This window comes from Mustela nigripes, chromosome 6 (assembly GCF_022355385.1).
Source record: "Mustela nigripes isolate SB6536 chromosome 6, MUSNIG.SB6536, whole genome shotgun sequence".
In the NCBI taxonomy this organism is placed as follows: Eukaryota; Metazoa; Chordata; class Mammalia; order Carnivora; family Mustelidae; genus Mustela; species Mustela nigripes.
Genome location: NC_081562.1, coordinates 92,843,819 through 92,865,677, shown reverse-complemented (window position 1 = coordinate 92,865,677; position 21,859 = coordinate 92,843,819). Strand labels below are relative to the sequence as shown.

At 48.4% G+C, this 21,859-nt stretch overlaps 3 protein-coding genes across 4 annotated transcripts; 2 read left to right on the top strand and 1 right to left on the bottom strand.

Annotated features, from left to right (window-relative positions):
* Positions 1–101: 101 nt before the first annotated feature.
* LOC132019841 (DDIT3 upstream open reading frame protein) lies at positions 102–3,326 on the top strand. Its single transcript, XM_059403536.1, has 3 exons — positions 102–231; positions 2,517–2,564; positions 3,287–3,326. The coding sequence occupies exons 1-2, from the start codon at positions 169–171 to the stop codon at positions 2,556–2,558; spliced, it is 105 nt and encodes a 34-aa protein (XP_059259519.1). The 5' UTR covers positions 102–168; the 3' UTR covers positions 2,559–2,564; positions 3,287–3,326.
* DDIT3 (DNA damage inducible transcript 3) lies at positions 3,307–4,120 on the top strand. The gene is made up of 2 exons (XM_059403537.1): positions 3,307–3,444; positions 3,535–4,120. Exons 1-2 carry the CDS (start codon positions 3,307–3,309, stop codon positions 3,901–3,903), a joined length of 507 nt encoding a protein of 168 aa, XP_059259520.1. The 3' UTR covers positions 3,904–4,120.
* Positions 4,061–21,711, bottom strand: MARS1 (methionyl-tRNA synthetase 1). 2 transcript variants are annotated; one of them, XM_059403533.1, is made up of 21 exons: positions 21,509–21,711; positions 20,660–20,750; positions 20,421–20,499; positions 20,208–20,342; positions 19,752–19,827; positions 19,333–19,505; positions 19,082–19,188; positions 17,275–17,391; positions 16,926–17,129; positions 15,932–16,133; positions 12,607–12,681; positions 8,396–8,566; positions 8,130–8,225; positions 7,886–8,003; positions 7,290–7,503; positions 6,118–6,249; positions 5,898–6,002; positions 5,637–5,823; positions 4,708–4,779; positions 4,378–4,470; positions 4,061–4,278 (listed from the first exon to the last, which is right to left on the bottom strand). In XM_059403533.1, the coding sequence occupies exons 1-21, from the start codon at positions 21,615–21,617 to the stop codon at positions 4,132–4,134; spliced, it is 2,703 nt and encodes a 900-aa protein (XP_059259516.1). In that variant the 5' UTR covers positions 21,618–21,711; the 3' UTR covers positions 4,061–4,131. The 2 variants fall into 2 exon arrangements, with proteins under 2 accessions (XP_059259516.1, XP_059259517.1); XM_059403534.1 differs by lacking the exon at positions 21,509–21,711 and having other exon boundaries at positions 20,208–20,311; positions 20,660–20,749.
* Between the last annotated feature and the right edge of the window lie 148 nt (positions 21,712–21,859).

Sequence of the window (21,859 nt, the reverse complement as noted above, 5' to 3'; positions counted from 1 at the left end):
GCTTCTGAGTGGCGGATGTAAGGGGTGAGGCGGGGCCAGCGCCGGCGTGCCGCGTTCTGACTGGTAAGCTTCTGGACCCACCCCTGAGAGGAGGGCAAGACCTTCTTAAAAGATCAGTGTTCGGCGCTACGGAGGTCAGAGGCTTGAGTCTGAGACCCAGGTAATATCATGTTGAAGATGAGCGGGTGGCAGCCACAGAGCCAGAATCAGATCCGGAACCTGAGGAGAGAGGCGAGTACTGATCCCCCATCTACTTTTTACCCTCCTATTCTTGGGGAACACTGGCTGGCCCCTCAAAGTTGGGGCATATGCTTTTTAGGATGTAGCCCCACCCCTTCCCCGATGAAGTCAGCGACAGTCCAAGGGAGGGATGGGGAGCATCCTTTATTTAGGAGTGGTGCTCACAGACCTCTCTTCCTTCGGACGGTAGTGTCACCCCCACCCCTGCCCGGAGCATGGGCCTTGCTCGGTGCCATTGGGCCAAGGGGTCCGGATGCCCTCGGAAGGTTTATCATCTTACGTTGCTGACCCCAGCCCTCCTCGTTGGGCCTGTCCGGTGGAAGGCGGAGCAACAGGACACTCCTCCACGCCGAGAGGCCTGGAAGACCATAGTTCATGATTCTGACTCCCGTTTACCACCACCAAATGCCACTACCCCTACCCCACCCCCAGTCCTGTCTCAGCCCTAGCTGGGGTGAGGGCCAGAGTGGCCACGTCGATAGCTGGGGCTCCTGGATCCTCCACAGGACAGCCATTCCACACCCTAATGAAGAAGAGAACCTTAAGGAGACTGACCCAAGACTGAGGGGAGGGGTGCCGATGGATAGAGAGCGGAGATGGGTTTTCCCATTCCCCCAGAGGTCCTTGGGCCTCCTGCACAAGAGAGCATCCTGAATTTCTTAAGTGTGGGAAGCCATTTGGGGTCTCCCCAGTGTACGGTTCTTCCCCTGAGATAGGTCCCTGCCTCTTTCCCCTTGTCCTGTCTCCAACTAATAATCTGTGTGTGTAACCATTGCATCAGGCCAGCCCCCTGTTTGGCTTTGCAGCCCTCTGGTCTGGGACTCCAGTGCTGATGAAAGCAGCATCCCACACACTGGAAGGCAAGGAGGTTTCCCCAGGGAGGACAGCCCTGAAGAGAAACACTCTGGGCGATATTGCATCTCCAGTCCCTAGGGATAAGCAGCTGCTGCTCTGGCTTCTAGGCTTCCTCCTCCCTTCCCTGTAAGAGACCAGGGAGAATTTGTCTGTGCTTTTCTTACAAATTACTTATCATGCACCTACTGTGTGCCATGCATTTCAAGCCCAGGATATATCCATGAACAAGAAAATCTCTGCTCTAGCAGAGCTTACATTTCAGTGGGAAAAGGTTCACGGTGAACAAATACAAGTGCAGTGGAGAAAACCCAAGCATGGAAGGGTAGCCAGTGCTCAGGGTGGGGTTACAGTTTTACCTTGGATGGCTAGGGATTCTCTCGCATTTAAATGAGGTGACATTTGAAAGATCTAAAAAGAAGCAAGGGAGTAAGCCGCGCAGGTATGTGAAAGGAAGAGCTTTCCAGGAGAAGGAACAGCAAGAACAGAGGTCCTAGGTTGGGGGCATGGGAACGGGAAGAAACAGGAGGCCAGGTGGCTGGACTAGAGTGACTTAAGGGGGAAAGTGGTCAATGAGAAGAGTAGATTGTGTGAGGTCTGCGAAGCCATTTTAAGTACCTTAGCCTTTAATATTTGTGAAATCGGAAGTCATTGAAGGGTTTTGAACATGACAGGACCTGACAGGTTTTTAAAGGCTCATTCTGGCTTTTTGTTGGGAACGGACTTGGGGAAGTGTGGCAAGAGCAGAAACTGGGTAATCCAACGGAGAGGATAATAACTTGATCCAGATTGAAAACAATGCAACTGGGTTGTGGGTTTTTGAAGAATAAGTTTTAAAATCTAGCTGGTGGTTTGACTTGTGGGGTGTGACTGAAGAATCAGGGACAGTGCTAAGGCTTTTGACTTAAGCAAGTAGAGTTGCCATTTACTGATTTACTGACCTGGGAAGACCATGGAAGGGAAGATGACCAAAATTTGTCTTTGGACATATTAAGTCTGAGACGCCTTTTTAGATACCCAAAAGGAGATTCAAATAAGCAATTATGTAACACAGTTGGAGGTCCCAGGAGACACCGAAACTAGAAATGTGCATTTAGAATATGTCAGGGTGTGAGTGGAATTAGAGAAATACCACTTGATTTTTTCCCTTCCCTGTAGTCCAGTCCTTACCCTGGCAGGTTTGAGGCCTACCTTGAAGCCATGGAGTTGGCCATGACTTTTCTATTATGTAATTGGGACTACAAATGTCAGCCACTAAAAATAAAGGTCAGGCTCTCCTCTGTCCTTGGAAATGACTGCAAGGACCACTGACCGTCCACACCCTCAAAGACAGGAAGTGAGGAAAGACCAGCAGGAGGCTGGAAATAAAAAGAGCTGCCTCTCTCCTTCCAAAAATGGCTAACATCTGTCTTTGATCCCCACAGTGTTCCAGAAGGAAGTGTATCTTCATACATCACCACACTTGAGAGCAGGTAATTTTACCATCCCTTTCCCAAAACCAATTCTTAAGAGATGCTGCTTAGGGTCCCTGTACTGGGGCCCTACTAAGTTATGAAAACAGCTAAAGAAAACAGGAGAGGAGGATTTGAATCTGAGCAGACATTTGCTGACAGGCCACATCCATCTTCCTGGCCTGCCCCTATCTAGGTGACCAAATCACTATTCTTAGAGCATGTCCTAATTGAAAGCTGGCTGAGTGAGCAGTCATCCCCAGCAAAGTTAATTTTTTGGTCTTACCACACCTCAGCCCCCATCAAGATTAGACTCACCCAGAGGACTCCCCTCACAGGAGGAGAAAGGAACACAAGATGGTCTGATAATCGCCCCCTGGAAACTACCAACAGAGTTCCTCAAGGGAGGCTCAGGACTTTTACCAGGATCCCTTAAGAATGTATGTGGTAGACCCATGCTTCTTCAAATGCCAGGCAAAAAGCAGCAAAGAGGGAATATTGATATAGACCAATTGATACATTTGACAGGGCCAAACAGTAAATATTTTGGATGCTGAGGTCTCCACTCTTACAGCATGAAGGCAGCCATAAACAATATGTAAATAAATGAATGTAGTTATGTTCCAATAAAACTGTATCTGCAAACAGGTACCAGGCAAGTTTGCCAACCTATATAGACTATCTGATTGCTTTATGGAGTTCTTCTCCCCCCGACCCCTCATCCTGAGTATGTCCTTTTCCAGAACGTGATCAAACTGCAGAGATGGCAGCTGAGTCCTTGCCTTTTTCCTTCGGGACACTGTCCAGCTGGGAGCTGGAAGCCTGGTACGAGGACCTGCAAGAAGTGCTGTCCTCAGATGAAAATGGGGGTACCTACATTTCCCCCTCTGGAAACAAGGAGGTGAGAATGTGATGACTAAAGCTAGGTGGGGGGCATTGCCCTTCGCTTCTCAACTAATACCTATCCTACCTTTTCCTCATTCCCTTGAAGGAAGAATCAGAAACCTTCACCACTCTTGACCCTGCCTCTCTGGCTTGGCTGACTGAGGAGCCAGGACCAGCAGAGGTCACAAACAGCTCCCAGAGCCCTCGCTCTCCAGATTCCAGTCAGAGCTCCCTGGCTCAGGAGGAAGAAGAAGAAGACCAGAGAAAACCCAGGAAGCGGAAACAGAGTGGTCAGTCCCCAGCTGTGGCTGGAAAGCAACGCATGAAGGAGAAAGAACAAGAGAATGAAAGGAAAGTGGCACAGCTAGCTGAAGAGAATGAACGACTCAAGCAGGAAATTGAGCGCCTGACCAGGGAGGTAGAGGCGACTCGCCGAGCTCTCATTGACCGAATGGTTAATCTGCACCAAGCATGAAGAGTTGGGACCATCTTTTCCCCCTCGGGCCACCACCTACCTTTCGCAAAAGTGGCTGCTGACCATCTTTCTCCAGTGCCAATGATGTGACCCTCAACCCCATCTATTCAGGAGGCGGGAAAGCTTGGGGTAGACAACAGGAAAGGGTCTCAGCATGTATATAGAGATTGTAAATTTATTTATTACTGTCCATATCCATTAAAGTAACTTTCTATGAGCCAGCCTCTTTCACTTTTTCTTCTTTCCTTTCGGGGTTTCAAGGGGTTTCCCCTCAGCTAGAGCCAACTGTTTCTTCAGATCCAAGAGCTTAGCCACCTCAGCAGCAACCTGGTTCTTGTCTGCCTTCTGCGCTTTCAGTTCTCGGACGATGTTGCCCTAAGAGCAGAATAGGTGGGGGAAGAAGAGTAGTGAGACCAGAGAGAAGTTTTTGAGGAGTCCGTGTTTCCGCAATCCCTCGGGGCTTCCGCTGAGTACCTGTCTTGCCACTTCATCCATGAGCACTTGTACCTGCCGCGGAGCAGCTGTGGCCGCAGCCTCTACGACAACTGGCATGGGGGGCACTTGGGCCTGGAGAAGGACAACTGTTAGCACCTGCTCTGTAAACAGCCCTGGCCTCGAGTTTCACCTCACAGCTCAGGGGTGGGGGGTGGGAGGGGACAGTGATGACATTTCACTGCAAGGGCTCTTGCTGTTAACTCCCAGGAAGGAAGCAGCAGGCCCAGAAGAGGGAGAGTACTGAGAGCTACTTAGGGACCCAGACACTGTGGCTCTTGCTGGGAGGACAGCGCAGTCTGGCTTTCTCACCTGGCCTCCGCCAAAGCGCTGCCTCAAACTTTCAATCTGGTCATTTTCCAATTTTTGGAATAAGGGACTGACCTGTGAAGAAAGAATTCCATAATCATTCACTGATGAGGGAGAAACCCTGCCAGACCATACAGAGGGCCTCTCTGTCCCCAATCACTGGCATTCTGAGACTCTACATTATGTAGTTTTATTTTTTTTTATTTTTTTTTTTTAAAGATTATTTATTTATTTATTTAACAGAGAGAAATCACAAGTAGATGGAGAGGCAGGCAGAGAGAGAGAGAGAGAGGGAAGCAGGCTCCCTGCTGAGCAGAGAGCCCGATGCGGGACTCGATCCCAGGACCCCGAGATCATGACCTGAGCCGAAGGCAGCGGCTTAACCCACTGAGCCACCCAGGCGCCCTACATTATGTAGTTTTAGAAGAAACAAATGAGCAGATAGCTGCCGACTTGAGTAAAGAATCCAGATAAAGCACTGGCACACACTCTGAAAGTCCAAACTATCAGCAAGGTCTAAGACTGAGGATGCTGGGCTGACAAGGGTACAGAGGTGGACTTTCTCCTCTTGTGTCAAAGGGGAAACGGCTATCCTGTATACTCCCTGCTTACTGCCTATCGGCATTATGGAGACCAGGGGACTGTGATGTTTCTTCCAAACACCTACCGAAGACCAATTAGTTTACGTGCCAGGTCCTGAGCTCTGGTGTAAAGAGCGATGATGGCACATAGGCTAGCTGATACTGGGCTTGTGAGCAATACCAAGGGCTTTCTATCAGAAACAAGCGTAAGTGCAGAGTGGGGAGGCGTGGGGTAAGGGTTCAGAGAACAGCTATGAGAGTCCTATGTCCAAGTTCTCTGACCTCAACCCAAAGGCTGCACGGCAAAGGCAGGGATGCTCAGAGGCCAGCCCCTCCAGCCCTTGGACCTACTGTGCCAATCTGGTGTCCAGCTGGTAGGGTGCACAGGAAGTTTGTGAGCAGGATGCTGCAAGCCGGCAGTGGCAGCTGCAGCTGGGCCTGGATGGTGGCACTGACCGTGGGCATGTAAGGCTGCAGCATGACGGACAGCAAGGCAGCTATGTTCACTGCCAGGCCTGTCACAGTCCCGGCCCGCTGCCTGCAGAAGAAGAGATGTTAGACTTCCCAGGAGGACATGGCCCACTGCCATGTTATTCCTGTAGCCAAACTTACCTGTCAGCCTCACTGCCTTTAATCCGCTTCCAAGGCTCATTCACCTGAATGTACTGGTTGCCATGGCGAGAGATGGTTAGGATACTGCGGAGGGCCTCCCGGATCCTGGGAAGGGAGGGGCCAGGCCACAGTGTAAAGCCTGAGAGTGACCAGCGGGGGGCTCTCACTGGCTGGCACAGCTCAGGGAAGATGAGTGAGACCCAAATGCCTCCTTGCTTACCGGACCTTCTCCAGCAGCTGGTGGTAGTGCTGGAGTTCCAGGGTGACATGTGCCACCAGGCGCCGATCATCTGAAGTAAGCACCATCTCTGGCACATAACCCCCAAAAAACTTAGACACAAACATCCCAGCTCTGGGAGGGGAATAAGGAAAAGGAAGAGAAAAAAGGAATTACTGCCCAGTCTCCTCCTAGAAATCTGACCTGATTTTCCTAATTCTCCATTCTCCCAGGACGGACGCCTCCTGGCTCCCTCCAGTTAGAAAGCAAAGCTTAACAAATCCATTCCTTGTTCCCTCTCCCCACTAAGAATAAGAAACCTGATAAACTGAAGCAACGTCCATCTGATTTTTAAGAAAGTGGTGCAAAGAACGATCAAGTTGAAATACAGGTAACTTGCTATCCAATACTCTCAGAGACGGTCTACGCAATACGGCTGACAGCCAGATGTGAGAGGGCGGGGGCCGCAGAGAATGGGAACCAGCCAGCAGAAGAGTAGAGGTGGGGCTGCTGATGGAGTGTGAGCCTCGAGTAACAAAACCCCCAAAATACAGGAAGCGTCTCCCACCTCTACACTAAAATAACCCTTTTCTTCTGCCAAACTTGTCTAATGGTCTGCAAGTGAATTTTTTTGCTAGGAGAGAACACATTTCCAACTCTATAAAGAATATTAAAATGATACCAGTTTTCAAAAATTCACTTTATGGGGGCACCTGGGTGACTCAGTGGGTTAAAGCCTCTGCCTTCAGCTCAGGTCATGATCCCAGGGTCCTGGGATCGAGCCCCAAATCGGGTTCTCTGCTCCACGGGGAGCCTGCTTCCTCCTCTCTCTCTGCCTGCCTCTCTGCCTACTTGTGATCTCGGTCTGTCAAATAAATAAATAAAATCTTTAAAAAAAAAAAATTCACTTTATGACCAACTTTGCTAAAGCACACCCATACAACTGACTTCACCCAAGCAAACGTATCCTACTATGTTCCAGGATGGGGTACGATTTGCTAGAAATCCACTTTCCACATTGTCCACCCAATCCCTCACAGCTCCTGCTCATTCCCGCCTCGTCACCCCCGTCTCTCCCATCTCTCCTGCCTAGTGGAGCAGAGCTAGCCACCACTCCACCCTGCTCTGCCCCCAGCTCATCCACTAACTCTGACACACCCCCACCCAAGTCCCACCTATTGATGAAGTTGCCCAGGTTGTTAAGCAGTTCAGAATTATTCTTGAGCAACATGTCTGTCCAAGAGAAGGCACTGTCCTGGCCCTCAGGCCGAATGTAGAGCAGATAGAAGCGCCAGATGTCAGCAGGGATCCCTGTGTCCTGGGCCATGTCACCAAACACTCCCACGCCCCGGCTCTTGGAGAATTTCCCATCCTCATAATTCAGGTACTCTGGACAGAGAAGTAGAATGAGAACCATGTACTCAAATCACAACTTTCCCTCTCTGACCCATTAACTCCTCCTCTCCCTCAACCTCAACTATGGGTGTCCAGCAACATTTCTTGAGTAGCAGGCCTGCAAAGAACTTGGGGATCCCTTCCTCTCCATTTTCGACTTTTTTCCCTTTGCTTTTACTCACTACAGAATTTTAGCTTCAGACTTATGCTTTCTTTAGGTTCTTGTTCCCTTCTTCTGGGTTAAGTTCTCATGTTCTAACTTCCTGTATCATTTCACCTCCAAACTCAAGATCGAGGACCTCTCCAGGATCTTCATTCTGGAAGGCCTCAGCCCTCATTCCCTAGAAATCCCCCCATCTTCAGTCTTCCAGGGTACCTGTAGCAATGAGGTGGCTGACCAAGGTATAGTTGTCCTCAGCTCCTAAAGCTGAACATGGAAAAACTAAGCCGTGGAAGGGAACATTGTCTTTGGCCATGAACTGATACAGGTTCACCTACAGAATACAGTTGGGAAACAAAACTCCTGAGATCTTTTTCAAAGGCCCAAGAAAGATCAGATATCCACCCCTAACCACCCAATGCACACACCCTTCCCATGGACAGGCTAAAAAAGAACTCACTTGTTCTGGGTTCTTCCACCATCTCTCCCACTGGTCTGTGTAGTTGGCTGTGATGGACAAGTAGCCAATAGTGGCATCAAACCAGACATAGAATACCTGGAGGGCCAGGAGGAAGGAGAGAGACTAGGATGAAGGAACACTGGGAGAACCTCACCAACCCAGTTTCCAACTGAAGCAAGACATAATCAACAGTCTATTCTGCTAGCTCAGGGTCTCAACCAAAAGGCAGAATAATAGGACATATGAATAAAGCATAGGGTTTTTACCTTGTCCTCAAAGCCTTTTAAGGGCACAGGGGTTCCCCATTTGAGATCTCGGGTTATGCAGCGTGGTTTGAGGCCATCCCGAAGCCAAGAACGAATAATGAACCGGGCATTGGGTGTCCAGTCACTGCCAGGTAATGTCTTCCCCAACCACTCCTCCAGTCGTTTTTCCAGCTGAGACGGCAGAGAAAGAGAGCTGATTTAGGAGAGTCTCATACTAGTTCGAGTAAGGATAAACATGTACCACCTCTCTGGAGTAGTTTAGCAATATAGAATTAAAAGACTAGTGACTCTGACACAGCAATTCCACTAGTAGAAATTTTTGCAATAAAAATACACGAAAGTGAGGGCGCCTGGGTGGCTCAGTGGTTTAAGCCTCTGCCTTCAGCTCGGGTCATGATCTTAGGATCCTGGGATCGAGCTCCACATTGGGCTCTCTGCTCAGTGGGGAGCCTGCTTCCCCCCTCTCTCTCTGCCTGCCTCTCTGCCTACTTGTGATCTCTGTCTATCAAATAAATAAATAAAATCTTTAAAAAAAAATACACAAAAGTGCATGGATGCATATATAAGGAAGACACTATTCATCATAGCAAAAAAATTGCAATCAACTCCTATGGTTCAGTAGAGGTTTGAAGAAATATGGTGTATCAATACAACGAAACACATTTTTTAAAAAAGATTTTATTTATTTATTTGACAGACAGAGATCACAAGTAGACAAAGAGGCAGGCAGAGAGAGAGAAAGGAGGAAGCAGGCTCCTTGCTGAGCAGAGAGCCTGATGTGGGGCTCGATCCCAGGACCCTGAGATTAAGACCTGAGCCGAAGGCAGAGGTTTTAACCCATAAGCCACCCAGGTGCCCCAACAACGAAATACTTTTAAGGCCATTAAAGAGTGAGTTAGACCTGTACGTTCTGACGTGTAAAGATCTTCAAGACACGTTTATTAAGTAAAGCAAACCACAAAATACTACAGAATATAAATTCTAAAAATAATAGCATACAGATGAACAAGAAGCTCAGGAAAAACCGTGAAGAAAAATATGTATCAGATGGAATTACATGGGACATCCACTTTTATACAATATTTCTACCTGGAATTTTAGAAACAAGCTTATTTCACTTTTATAAGGAGAAAAACAAAGATAAATCTGTTGGAAGGAATGGTTCATGTGATTTACGCACATAAATACCATAGCTTCTGAAGCCTGACAAGACCTCTACTGTGCACACAATGCTGGAAGGAAACACCTACAGAGGAAAATCTGGCAATAAACTACATATGCAAGTAATCACTTTCAAGGAATTGATCCTGCAGACACACTTCCAACAGTATAAAAATTCACAAGCACAAAGTTATCTGCTGCAGCATTATTTATAATCACAATTTACCGGAAACTATGAAGCAATTCTGAAATTATTTTTAGGTGTACTATAGGATCAAGGAAAGGAGTAAAGGTCAGGAGCCAGGTACTTACTGTGTTAGAAGGGAGATACAAACACGAAATAAGGGAAGTGGGGAAAGACCTCTGCAGGGATGGACTAGAATCACCGGAGTTAGTGTGAACTTCAGATGAATGCCTAACACTTTTGGGGGGAAGGGACCAGAAGCAAAGACGTCCCAGTAGCAATGACCACACGCCTCGATCTGGGTCTCTAATGCCATTCTCTACTAAAATGAACCAGGGCTTTGTGGAGAAATGGTTGATTCTTAGGCTGTAATAGATGAACCTAGATACCTTGTTATGCCAGGAAATAAGGAAGCTCTTAGCTAAAAGGTGGGAGATGTCAAAAACACACAGAGAAATGATCTTAAAGAGGCTCCTGCCAGGGGTGCCTGGGTGGCTCAGTGGGTTAAAGCCTCTGCCTTCGGCTCAGGTCATGATCCCAGGGTCCTGGAATCGAGCCCCGCATTGGGCTCTCTGCTCAGCGGGGAGCCTGCTTCCCTTCCTCTCTCTCTGCCTGCCTCTCTGCCTGCCTGTGATCTCTGTATGTCAAATAAATAAATAAAATCTTAAAAAAAAAAAAGAGGCTCCCACCAGGGTGCCTGGGTGGCTCAGCTGGTTGGGCGGCTGCCTTCAGCTCATGTCATGATCCTGGAGTCCCAGGATTGAGTCCTGCATCAGGCTCCCTGCTTGGTGGGGAGTCTACTTCTCCTGCTGACCTCTCTCCTCTCATGCTCTCTCTCTCATTCAAATAAATAAATAAATAAAATCATTAAAAAAAAAAAAAAGACTCCCACCAGCCAAATGAGGGGACAATGTGGACATGAAAATTATTCATGACAGGAACCATTTGCAAACCACTGAAAACAACAGAAATCCATGAGCCCACACTGAAAATGGATAACTAATAAATGAGCAAAAGAGAAGGGTACATGTGTAGGAGTGGTAGAGTTGGAAAAGCTTCATGAAAAGCGGTTCAGGATATAAGATGATTAACTAAGGGGCACCTAGGTGGCTCAGTTGCTTAAGTGTCTGCTTTCAGCTCAGGTCATCATCCTGGGGTCCTGGGATCCAGCCCTGCAGAGGGCTCCTTGTTCAGTGGAAAACCTGCTTCTCTCTCTCCCTCTGCCACTCCCCCTGCTTGTGCTTGCTGGCTCTCTCTTAATAAATAAAATCGCCCCCCAAAACAAAAAACAAAAACAAAAAAGAATGACTAAATAAATGGATGCTAAATCTATAGAGCACCTTTAATAATGAACGGGGTATCTGTATATTTTAAAAATATACTCCCACAGATTGCTTATAAGTTGCAAAGGGAAAAATGTTAATTGAATAGTAGAGGAAATGAGTAACACCTTGACTAGACAAATTAACATCACCAGTGAGGGGGAAATGGCCATCATGTACCTCTGGAAAGAACACAATCATTTAGGTAGTATTCCAACTAAGAATGCACAACCTGAATTCAATCATGAGGAAACAGGGAACAAACCAAAATAAGGAATATTCTACTGCAGGGGGGAGGGCAGAGACCACAGTCTTAAACACTGTGAAAAGGCAAAAGATAAAGAAAGGCTGAGGAACTGTTTCACATTAAAGGAAACTAAAGAGAAAAATTAAATGCAATACATGACCATGAACTAGACTGTGTACTAAAAAAAAAACTCTACAAAAGATATTATTGGATAACTCACAAAACCGAAATATGGTAGATCAGACAACTGTATCAATGTTAAATTTCTTGCAGTTGTTTACTATGGCTATGCAAGAATGTCTTTTTTTTCTTAGGAAACATAATTAACTATTTAAGAGTAAAGATGACATGGAACACCTGGGTGGCAGGGTCCATTAAGGGTCTGGCTCAGGCAGTGATCTCGGGATCATGGCATCAAGCCCGGCATTGGGCGCCACGCTCAGCGGAGTCTGCTTGAGACTCTCTCCCCTCTCTCTGCCCCTTCTCACTGAGTGTGTACATGCTCCCTTCTCTCAACAAATAAATAAGTATTTAAAAAGAGAAAGATTAAAGAGGCTATGTATGCACACACATATGTGCAAAGAGCAAGGATGTGCTAAAAAGAGCAAAATCTGAACACCTAGTAAAGCAAGGTAATGGGCACACCAGGTTCTTTATGGCGCAACTCTTTATTCTTGCAGCTCTTTTTGTGAACTTGAAATTATTTCCAAACTTAATAAGGAGGCAAATTGGAGCGCCTGGGTGGCTCAGTCGTTGGGCGTCTGCCTTAGGCTCAGGTCATGATCCTGGGGTCCTGGGATAGAGCCCCCCGATCAGGCTCCCTGCTCGGTGGGAGACCTGCTTCTCCCTCTCTCACTCCCCCAGCTTGTGTTCCCTCTCTTACTCTCTCTCTCTGTCAAATAAAAAAATAAAATCTTAAAAAAAAAAAAAGAAGGCAAACCTACTAATGCGGAAAATCCACTCAACACATTATAAAGTAAAAAAAGAGAGTGCAGAACCATATGAATGCCATGATCTAATTTATATTAGGAAAAAGAAAAAAACAGGAAAATAGTTTCATATGCATGTTTACTTGCATAGACACAAAGAAAAATGAGCAGTAGTTAGTATCTCTGGGCAATGGGCCTGGGCCTTGCATTCTGTCCCCTTTAATCTGTTATGCCTTTTTTACAGTAAGCCTATATATTTTTAAAAGGGAAATTAAAAACATTCATGCATGGCTTGGTACAGATCTGTGGCTGAGGCAGAGGAAGCCAAAGAGGCTATGCAGACTAGCTTGAGGCAAAGGCCCACTTACCTTAGGCAGGTCCAGGAACAGGTGCCGAGAGGACTTCACCACAGGGCAGGACCGACAGACTTTACACTGAGGCTTCTGTAAAAGAAATTCAAGGGAAGGGGTGATCCAAGGTGAGGTAGGATCAGGACTTCAGGCCAAAGGGAGCTGTGCAGCAAGGAGGGACGCACAAAGGGATGAGCTCCCCAGTAAGGCATCTCACTGAGCTTCATGCTTTCTTGGGCCTTCTGTGAACTTGAAGACTCAAGTCCACAGAGCACAGCATTTGCTGCTCAGAGTTTCACGACTCTGTCCTGTCACTGCAAAGAATAGGAAAAAGCATTCTTTTGAGCACAGGCTAAGTAAAGAGCACTGCACTGTAAGCAGCTGTGTGAGGGAAGGAAGGAGTGGAGACACACAGTTCTTCTCCCCAAGGAAGTTACAATCATGTTAGGAAGAGCAGGTCCCATGAGAAACAAGTGCAGGCCTTTCCAAAGCAAAACGTCAAGAAATAGCTATTTGGGGATGCCTGGGTGGCTCAGTTGGTTAAGCACCTGCCTCTGGCTCAGGTCATGAACTCAGGGTCCTGGGATCAAGTCCCACATTGGGCTTCCTACTCAGCAGGCAGTCTGCCTCTCTCTCTGCCTGCCACTCCCCCTGCTTGTGTGTGCACCCCCCCGGCAAATAAATAAATATTTCTTTAAAAAAAGTTATTTTCTGGGGCGCCTGGGTGGCTCAGTGGGTTAAGCCGCTGCCTTCAGCTCAGGTCATGATCTCAGGGTCCTGGGATGGAGTCCCGCATCGGGCTCTCTGCTCAGCAGGGAGCCTGCTTCCCTCTCTCTCTCTGCCTGCTTCTCCATCTACTTGTGATTTCTCTCTGTCAAATAAATAAATAAAATCTTAAAAAAAAAAAAAGTTATTTTCTCAGCACACGCTGACTATGCAAACACTGGCGGATGACGGCAAGAGGACTCAACAGTTTGGGGGAAGGGAGGGCCAATCAATGAAAGCTTCCCAGTGAGTTTTGATCTAGGCTTTTGAATCTTTTTCTTTTTTGAGTAGACTCCATGCCCAACGTGGGGCATGTACTCAGGACCAACCCTGAGATCAAGAGGTGCAAGTTCTCCCGACTGAGCCAGCCAGGCTCCAGGCTTCTGAAGCTAGGTGATGAGAACTCTCTCAGGACCTTGTCCTGAACTCTCCAAGCCTATCTCCAACTGCTTACCTAATGCCTCTGTGTGGATGTCTGACAGGCACCACAAGGGGAACCCGGGTGTCTGTCCTTCATCCGAGCCTGCCCACATTCGTAGATGTTGCTGCTGTCCACAACAGAAGTGCATGCTAGAAACTTCCAAGTCGCCGTTTTTGTGACGGCCCCTCAGCCTAAATTCATCTATCCAGTTCTACAGAGTTTGCCTCAGAAACCTGTGTCAAATCCTTTTTCCCTTCGCATTCCTGCTGTTACCAACCTAGGCCAACCTATCATCCCATTTCTGAGCTACCACTCTGGCCTCCAAACTTGTCTCTCCCCTTCTCTCCTGCTTCCCTCCCATCCATTTTCCATGGAACAGCCTACCATCCAGCTGCCACCCTGGCTTACCAGGTCATCTGGTCACCGCTGACCTCTCTGACCTCATCTCAATCCAGCCTCCCTCTCACTGTGCTACAGCTACGCTGGCCTTCTCCCTTCTGCCTTTTCAGCTGCTTGCTGCCTTGCACGCCTTCGCATTTCCTGCTCCTTCTTCTTGGAATGTTCTAAACCTCTCATCACCTGGCTTGCTCCTTCTCATTTCTTCAGTTAAACTTTCAGTTCACATGTTACGTCCTCTGACAAGCCTTCCCTAATCACCTGGCTAAAAACCTTTCCCCAGAAGCCACCGTCACAGCCTCCCAGCAGTTTGTCTTATATATACACTATTGTCTTTAGGGTTGGTCTCGTCCCCACACTAGCTAAAGATCTGTCTTATTCACTGCTACATCCCCAGCAGTCCCCAGTGACCACCCTATCATAGGGACTCAAAAAACATGTGCTGTATAAGTGAATGACTAAGTTAGCCAGTGAGTAAGCACAGAAAAGAGGAGACTTGTTTATGGAAGAGAGAAAGAACTAATTAAAAAACGCAGATCAGGGGGCGCCTGGGTGGCTCAGTGGCGCCTGCCTTTGGCTCAGGTCATGATCTCAGGGTCCTAGGATCGAGCCCCGCATCAGGCTCTCTGCTTAGCAGGGAGCCTGCTTCCTCCTCTCTCTGCTGGCCTCTCTGCCTACTTGTGATCTCTGTCTGTCAAATAAATAAATAAAATCTTCAGACCACGCAGATCAGGTGGTCTGAAGCAGGAGCAAAGGTAAGGAAGCACGCCTTCATCTTGTCTATCACCTAGCACAATGCTGAGCACGTAGTAAATGCTCAGTAAGTGTCCAATGAACTGAGCGATGAGATGGGGTAAAAAGAGGCTCTGATGAGGGGTGCCTGGTTGGCTCAGCTGGTTGAGAAGCTGCCTTCAATGTGGTCCATATACACTATGGAGTATTATGCCTCCATCAGAAAGGATGAATACCCAACTTTTGTGGCAACATGGACGGGACTGGAAGAGATGATGCTGAGTGAAATAAGCAGAGAGAGTCAATTATCATATGGTTTCACTTATTTGTGTAGCATAACAAATAGCATGGAGGACAAGGGGTGTTAGAGAGGAGAAGGGAGTTGAGGGAGATTGGAAGGGGAGGTGAACCACGAGAGACTATGGACTCTGAAAAACAATCTGAGGGTTTTGAAGGGGCAGGGGGTGGGAGGTTGGGGGAACCAGGTGGTGGGTATTGGAGAGAGCACGGATTGCATAGAGCACTGGGTGTGGTGCAAAAACAATGAATAGTTACGCTGAAAATAAATTTAAAAAATTTTAAAAAAAATTACTAAAGATAAACATTAGAAGGGGGGGGAATTCCCTGTCAATGGATGTTTGCTTGACACATAGCTCCCTCCTTGCACTACAGAAGTGCACTTCTGAGATGCAAATAAAAATCACAATAAACCTTAAAAAAAAAAAAAAAAAAAAAAAGAAGCAGCTGCCTTCAGCTCAAGTCATGATTCCAGAGTCCCGGGATTAAGCCAGACCTTGGGCTCCCTGCTCAGTGGGGAATCTGCTTCTCCCGCTCCTCCTTCTGCTCATTCTCTCTAAAATAAATTTAAGTAATAAAATCTTAAAAAAAGGAAAAAAGAAAGAAAATAAAAAGGCACCAATGAAAGGACCTGAATGCTAAAATAAAAACTCCAAATGGGACCTCTGAACAGTCTCTGAACAACAGAGACTGTTTCCCTCCTCCTTCTTCCACGAGACCCTCCTCTCACACCTTGAGCTCAATGGCATTGATGAGCTTGCCACACTTGTCACACTGGTCACCCCGGGCCTCCTCGTAGCCACAGAAGGGACACACGCCCTCCACGAAGCGGTCAGCCAGGAAGCGGGCACAGCGTTCACACCGCAGCTGCTCCACAGTGTCTTCCAGCACGAAACCTCGGGTCAACAACCGCTGGAAGATGTCCTGCGTGATTCTGGCAAGGTGATACAGGCAGAGGGGAGGGCCAGGTCAGAGGCAGTCAGAGGAAGGAGTGCACCCCGCCCTCCTGCTACTCCACCCAGGCCCCACATCAGTCCCAGTGTCCCAAGAATCAAGGCCCCTCAAGGCCAAGGCCATCTAGTCATCTTTAGGGAGTCCTCATGGATGACCCAGACCCCTCATATGTACTCCCCAACTCCCCTACACAATCTCTTCCCTCATCACTCTAGAAGTTAATTTATGTCTGTCAAATATAAACTTAACAGTTTTGTACTCTTCACTACCAAAAATCTCTAAAAGGACAGGATTGTACTCTTTTTTATTATGTCCCAGAATCAAAATTCATCAGTCCATCTGCTAAATTGCTTAACACTATTAAGCTGACAACCTGCCCACTACACAGTTTTTATTAAGGATGAGTATCAGGCAGAGGAAGAATGAGTGCATCTGCTATAAGCCCACATGGGAGTGGGAAGGAATGTCCCTCAAACTCCAAAGCAGCCAGGAAGAGCTGGGAGGTAGCAGAGGGAAGGCTCATAGTTCCCACGAGTCTAAGTCCTGTCTCTTCCCTTCCTCACTGCTCCTTCAGCCCCTGGGCAACTTCCGCATCTATGGAATCCCCATGCTTGGGATCCACTTCAGGGCATTATTCAGATCCTAAGTTTGGGGGCAGAGATGGGGGTGGATGTCTAAACAATACTTTTGGTTCCTTCTGTCTCCAGGACATTCTCACTGCCCCCAGACCCAGTGTTCACCCTCCATTCCTGCCTGATTACAGGAAACCTACTTGGTCTGCTGTGGAGTAGTGGTACGACCAAAAATATCAAATGAGATATTAAACCAGCGGTAGATGTTGGCATGTATGGCATGGTACTTGTCACAGATCTCCTGGGGGGTCAAACCCTCCTCCATAGCCTTGGTTTCTGTCGCCGTACCGTACTCATCTGTCCCACACAGATAGAGGGTGTTCCACTGGCGGAGGCGGGAGTACCTGGAAGGGGATATGGTGATCACAGGGATCCCATCTTGGCCCCCTCCATGTCCCCAGAATCCTCTGAACCCCCACCCTTGAGGCATTCTATTCCCTTGGGCCCATCATTCCTTCAAAAGGTCCCTCCCCCAGCAGCTGGATCCACCTGGCAAAGACGTCAGCACTCAGCACGCAACCAATGATGTTTCCAAGGTGTGGGACATTGTTGACATATGGGAGGGCGCTAGTGATGAGCACATTCCTCTCCCCAGCCACAGGCAGCCTGGTAGGGAAAGAAAAAGACAACAGTCCATGGAGAAGAAGCCAGAGGGACCAAGAGCACACAGAACACCCAGACACAGATCCGTTCTACCATTGCAGACTCAGGTATCTCAGAAGTTTTTCCTCACGGGAAACCACAGGATCATGAACTCCCCTAAAAGCCAAGAGAACCCCCCACCCCAAGTCAAAGTGCAGGGCCCTGCCACAGTAAGCAAAGCCAGGCACCTACATTCCACACTGACCTCTCACTTCGCTATCATGACTGCTTCTTTTTTGCCAGCTCATTCTCAGGGACCAACTCCCCTCTTCCTGGTTCTGTCCAACCACCACACCCCCCCAACTCCCAATGCCACCCAAGCACGCCTTCCCAGCACTGCCCTCTCCCCTTCTTCCCAGCTGGAAGCATGACCTTCAGTCACTGCTTCAAGTACTCGAAGGCTGCCACCGCATAATGTCTTCCCAGTCTTTCCCTACCCAACATCCCCCTCCGTAGCCCATGGCAGTCATCTCTGTGGCCCTACTCAAGCCCACAGCCATCAGCTACTGCCTTCCTAGCCATCGCCCCCACCCTTTCCCAGATCAGGCCCAGTCATGCCACTCAATCTGCTGTCTCCAGTCATTCATCCACTCTGCTCTTCCCCTGCTTCACACCCGACAGCTCGGCTGCACACACCCTGTATTCACCCCTCCTGGACACTGACCCTTTGCCAGGGCTCCTTTGATCTTTCCAACCATTCTCAGCCTACAGTCACTCGCTCCCACCATTTACTGAGTCCTTCAACTTCGGCCAACCTGAGAGCTCACAGATTCCCGTGGTTTCTACTGTTAACAAAGATTCAGATGATTCTTTTTGTTAATCTCACTCCTCCAGTTACGAGTTCCAACTACTTCCTAGAATGTCTTCTAGATCATTTCCTTAGAAGAGAGCTCACTGATTTCTCCTGCATTCATTGACTTTACTCCCTGTAACTGAATGCCGTCACTTGCTCTGAAATCCAGCTGAGAAATCAGCCCCTTCATGAATGACCGGCCTTCCACCCAGTCATCCTTATACCCCGAGCCCCTAAGCACTTCTGCAGCACCGCTGTGTGGTGCTCACTCTTCATCAGGAGTGTGCTTCCTTTCAGGGCAGACATAAATGGGAGCAGGCCTGGGGTTCTACCCTTAGGGGACTTACATTCTATTATATAACTATATAAGCGAGAGGTACAAAGTGCCAAAGGAAAAGATGGAAATTAAAGAGGTCAGTGAAGGGGACTGTCAGACAGATATCAGCACTATCAGTAACTTCCACTTAAGAAACCAAGCCCCGGGGCCCCTGGGTGGCTCAGTAGCTTAAGCATCTGACTCTTAATATCAGCAGGTCTCAATCTCAGGGTTGTGAGCTCGAGCCCGGTGTGGGACTCCATGCTGGTGTGGAGCCCACCTAAAAAACAAAACAGAGGGGCGCCTGGGTGGCTCAGTGGATTAAGCCGCTGCCTTCGGCTCAGGTCATGATCTCAGGATCCTGGGATCGAGTCCCGCATCGGGCTCTCTGCTCAGCAGGGAGCCTGCTTCCCTCTCTCTCTCTCTCTGGCTGCCTCTCTGTCTACTTGTGATTTCTCTCTGTCAAATAAATAAATCTTTAAAAACAAAAAAAAAAAAAAAAACAGAACAAAACAAACAAAGCCTGCTCTTCGGTGCCTACTCACACAGGATTCTGCTGTGGCCGAAGTGGAGGCAAGTTTTCCAGGCCCTTCTCCCAAGCAGTTACAGCCATGGAGATCTCCTCCTCAGAGAGAGTAGCCAGCTCCTCCTCCTGTGAAGAGAGCAGACACAATCTCTCACCAGGTGAGGAAACTCGCAGACTAAAGAAACTTTTCTTGGTCTCCAACAACTAAAAGTTAATGGTGATGCTCAAAGTCCCTCTCCAAGCCACCCCCATGCCACTGCTGTTCCAAACCTCAGGCTCATTGCTGACAGCCCTCCCCTCAAAGGAGCCAGGCTGGGGCTGCTTCTGGAGGTAGGGCCGGAGGGCCAGGACACCCTGCTGCTTCAGCACAGTCTCTGCAGCTCTCTGACATGGCTCCTGAGAACTCAGGGTCTGGAACCAGCTGTGCAGGGCACCCAATTCCTCTGTGGGCATGGGAGAAAAGAGGGAATCAGCCAGATCCGCAATGGGCAGGCAAGAATGGACCTCCTCCCTTCTTCATGAAGTGTCTCCAGTTCTCTTCCCCAGTTCCCTCAACCATCTTTATGCTGTAACTGCCCTGTCAAGCTACGCCTCAAAGTGGATCCTCAATTTTGTACTGCCCATTCTATAATTCCCCCACCAAGCTCCTGGGCTAGGGTAGGAGATGAAGTGATATGCAGAGTTCTCACCAGGGAGGTAGGCTGGGTCTTGAAGTAATGGGTAGAGAGCTCCCCACAAAACCACGTCAGCTAGAGATTCTGTCTCCTTTGTTGAGGAAAGAAAAGGAAAAGGTCTACAGGTAAAGTACTATGTTTCTTCCCAGTGCATACATTAATATCCACCATTTCCTTTTTTTTTTTTTTTGATCTTTTATTTTCTACGTTTTATCCACCATTTCCTAAACACTACGTGTCAAGTACTTCATTAAGCCCCTTAAGTCACCTCACTTAATCCTCACAATAGCCCATTGAGGTACCTACTAATATTACCTCATTTCAAAAATGAAAAAACTTGAGGATTAGAGTCTGGTGATTTTTCAAGATTACACTGCTAACAAGCGGCAGTGTGGGTTTTGAATATAGCCTTCCATTTTAGTTCTTCTATCATATAATTTTCCCTGATCCCCATCTCAGAGCCCAACTCACCCCAGCTAGGAAAGGACAGCTCCGACGACTCAAGCTTTGGTCAATGTGAGTTAGGGCTCTCCGGACTAGGCCAAGAACATCTTCCCCCTTCTTGCCTTGGACCACTAAATAGTACAGGGCAGCAGACAAAGCTGGCTAAAATGTAGGGGACACAGATCAGGATGGCCATAAAGAGCAAGGGCCTGCCTGCCATCCCTCATGTCTCAGGCCCACCTGCAGCTCTGTAGCTTCCCATTCCAGCCACTGGTTCGTGAGGTCGTCTTGCTCCCAGCCAGATAACAGAAAGAAGAATCTGCCCAGGAAGAGAGCAACAGAAGGTGGAATGAGAGGGGCCCATCTGTCTAGGTTATTTCTTTCCCACAGTGAAGTAGTGCTTTCAAAGAAAGCCACACAGCGGACACTAAGCCCTGATTTTATTCATCCGTCTCCCTGCCTTAAGGACCAATACTGACCTGCAGATCGCACTAGTGGAGAAGAGGTAGTTGCCACTATCGAGTTGCAAAACAGGCACCTTAGGCCGTGTCAGGAACGGGACCACGCACTCTGATGCAGAAGAGGAAAGGGAGCGAAAAAACAAAGAAAACAAAAACTTTTTAACTTAGAAGAACAACATCTCATTGTTCAGGGAAAAGCAGAAGAAAGACACTGGAAAGATTTCTGGATAGGACTACTGAAAGGGGGTGGGTCCAGAATGAGCTGGACAGACTAGCAGGTGTTCAGCTGAGACCGCCAGTTGGAAGCAACAGATGGGCACTGCAGAGGGGCGGTGTTGGTGGTATTGGGACAGTGCAGCAGCCAAACACTGAAGCAACCGAGAGTAACAGAGTGATCTAAAGAATTGGGAGAACTGACAAGAAAACTACTTTTAAGAGGTACCAAAACAGATGGTTAGAAAGAAGAGGTAAATCGAAAGGAGTGAATGAGGGATGCCTGGGGGTTGTGATGAATAACTAGAGAGAGTATGGGGGTCGGAGGTGCGCGACGGGTGTGGGAAAAGATGTAAAGGAGAGAGGTTCACTGGAGTGAGGTGGGATGCGGGAAAATTGGCGGAGGGGATGGAAGTAGAGGCTAGAGATGAGGGAAGGGGTATACCGAGGGTTAACTGAGGGAAGCCATTAATGAAAGATGTGACGAGGAGGGTAGGGACGGGCTGACCAAGAATAGTGGGGGGGGCGGTTTGAGGTGGACGGGAGTGCATGGTCGCGGTGGAGGTTTGGAGAAGACAACTGCGGGATGGATGTCGAGCGTGTTTTTCGGTCCCGCCCCCCTCATCTACCGCCCACCAGCACCAGCCCGACTACCTTCGGGGCCTACGGTGCTGATAAGCAGCTCCGCTCTGCCCTGGGCCCTGCCCGCCGCGGCCAGCACCGGCAGGCTCCCCGGGGCGCCCTCGCTCACGAACAGTCTCATTTCGCCGTGGGTCCCACGCTGATGCAACCGGAACCGGCCTCCTGCCAGCGGGCTGAGAGTACGCAGCAATGCACGCCGGGAAATGGAGTTCTGAACTAGGTCGTTCCCCGGGCACCGCTGGAGGAAAGTAGACTATTTCTCCCGTCATGCAACATCAGGAAACAGGAAAATAATATCATAGAGATGAAGAGGGAGCAGAGGCTGTGCTAGAGTGGCACTTTTTTGGTGGGCGGGCCAGAGGA

What these genes read in the sequence shown, in the direction of transcription:
- DDIT3 (XM_059403537.1), top strand. Translation starts at nt 3,307, where the DNA reads ATGGCAGCTGAGTCCTTGCCTTTTTCCTTCGGGACACTGTCCAGCTGG. An exon ending in CCCCCTCTGGAAACAAGGAG is followed by an intron (nt 3,445 to 3,534) that starts GTGAGAATGTGA and finishes ATTCCCTTGAAG; the next exon opens with GAAGAATCAGAAACCTTCAC.
- LOC132019841 (XM_059403536.1), top strand. Translation starts at nt 169, where the DNA reads ATGTTGAAGATGAGCGGGTGGCAGCCACAGAGCCAGAATCAGATCCGG. An exon ending in TCCGGAACCTGAGGAGAGAG is followed by an intron (nt 232 to 2,516) that starts GCGAGTACTGAT and finishes TGATCCCCACAG; the next exon opens with TGTTCCAGAAGGAAGTGTAT.
- MARS1 (XM_059403533.1), bottom strand. Translation starts at nt 21,617, where the DNA reads ATGAGACTGTTCGTGAGCGAGGGCGCCCCGGGGAGCCTGCCGGTGCTG. An exon ending in TCAATGCCATTGAGCTCAAG is followed by an intron (nt 12,682 to 15,931) that starts GTGTGAGAGGAG and finishes TTTCTTTTACAG; the next exon opens with AAGCCTCAGTGTAAAGTCTG. An exon ending in CTGGACACCAGATTGGCACA is followed by an intron (nt 4,780 to 5,636) that starts GTAGGTCCAAGG and finishes CTTTCTTCACAG; the next exon opens with GTCAGTCCCTTATTCCAAAA.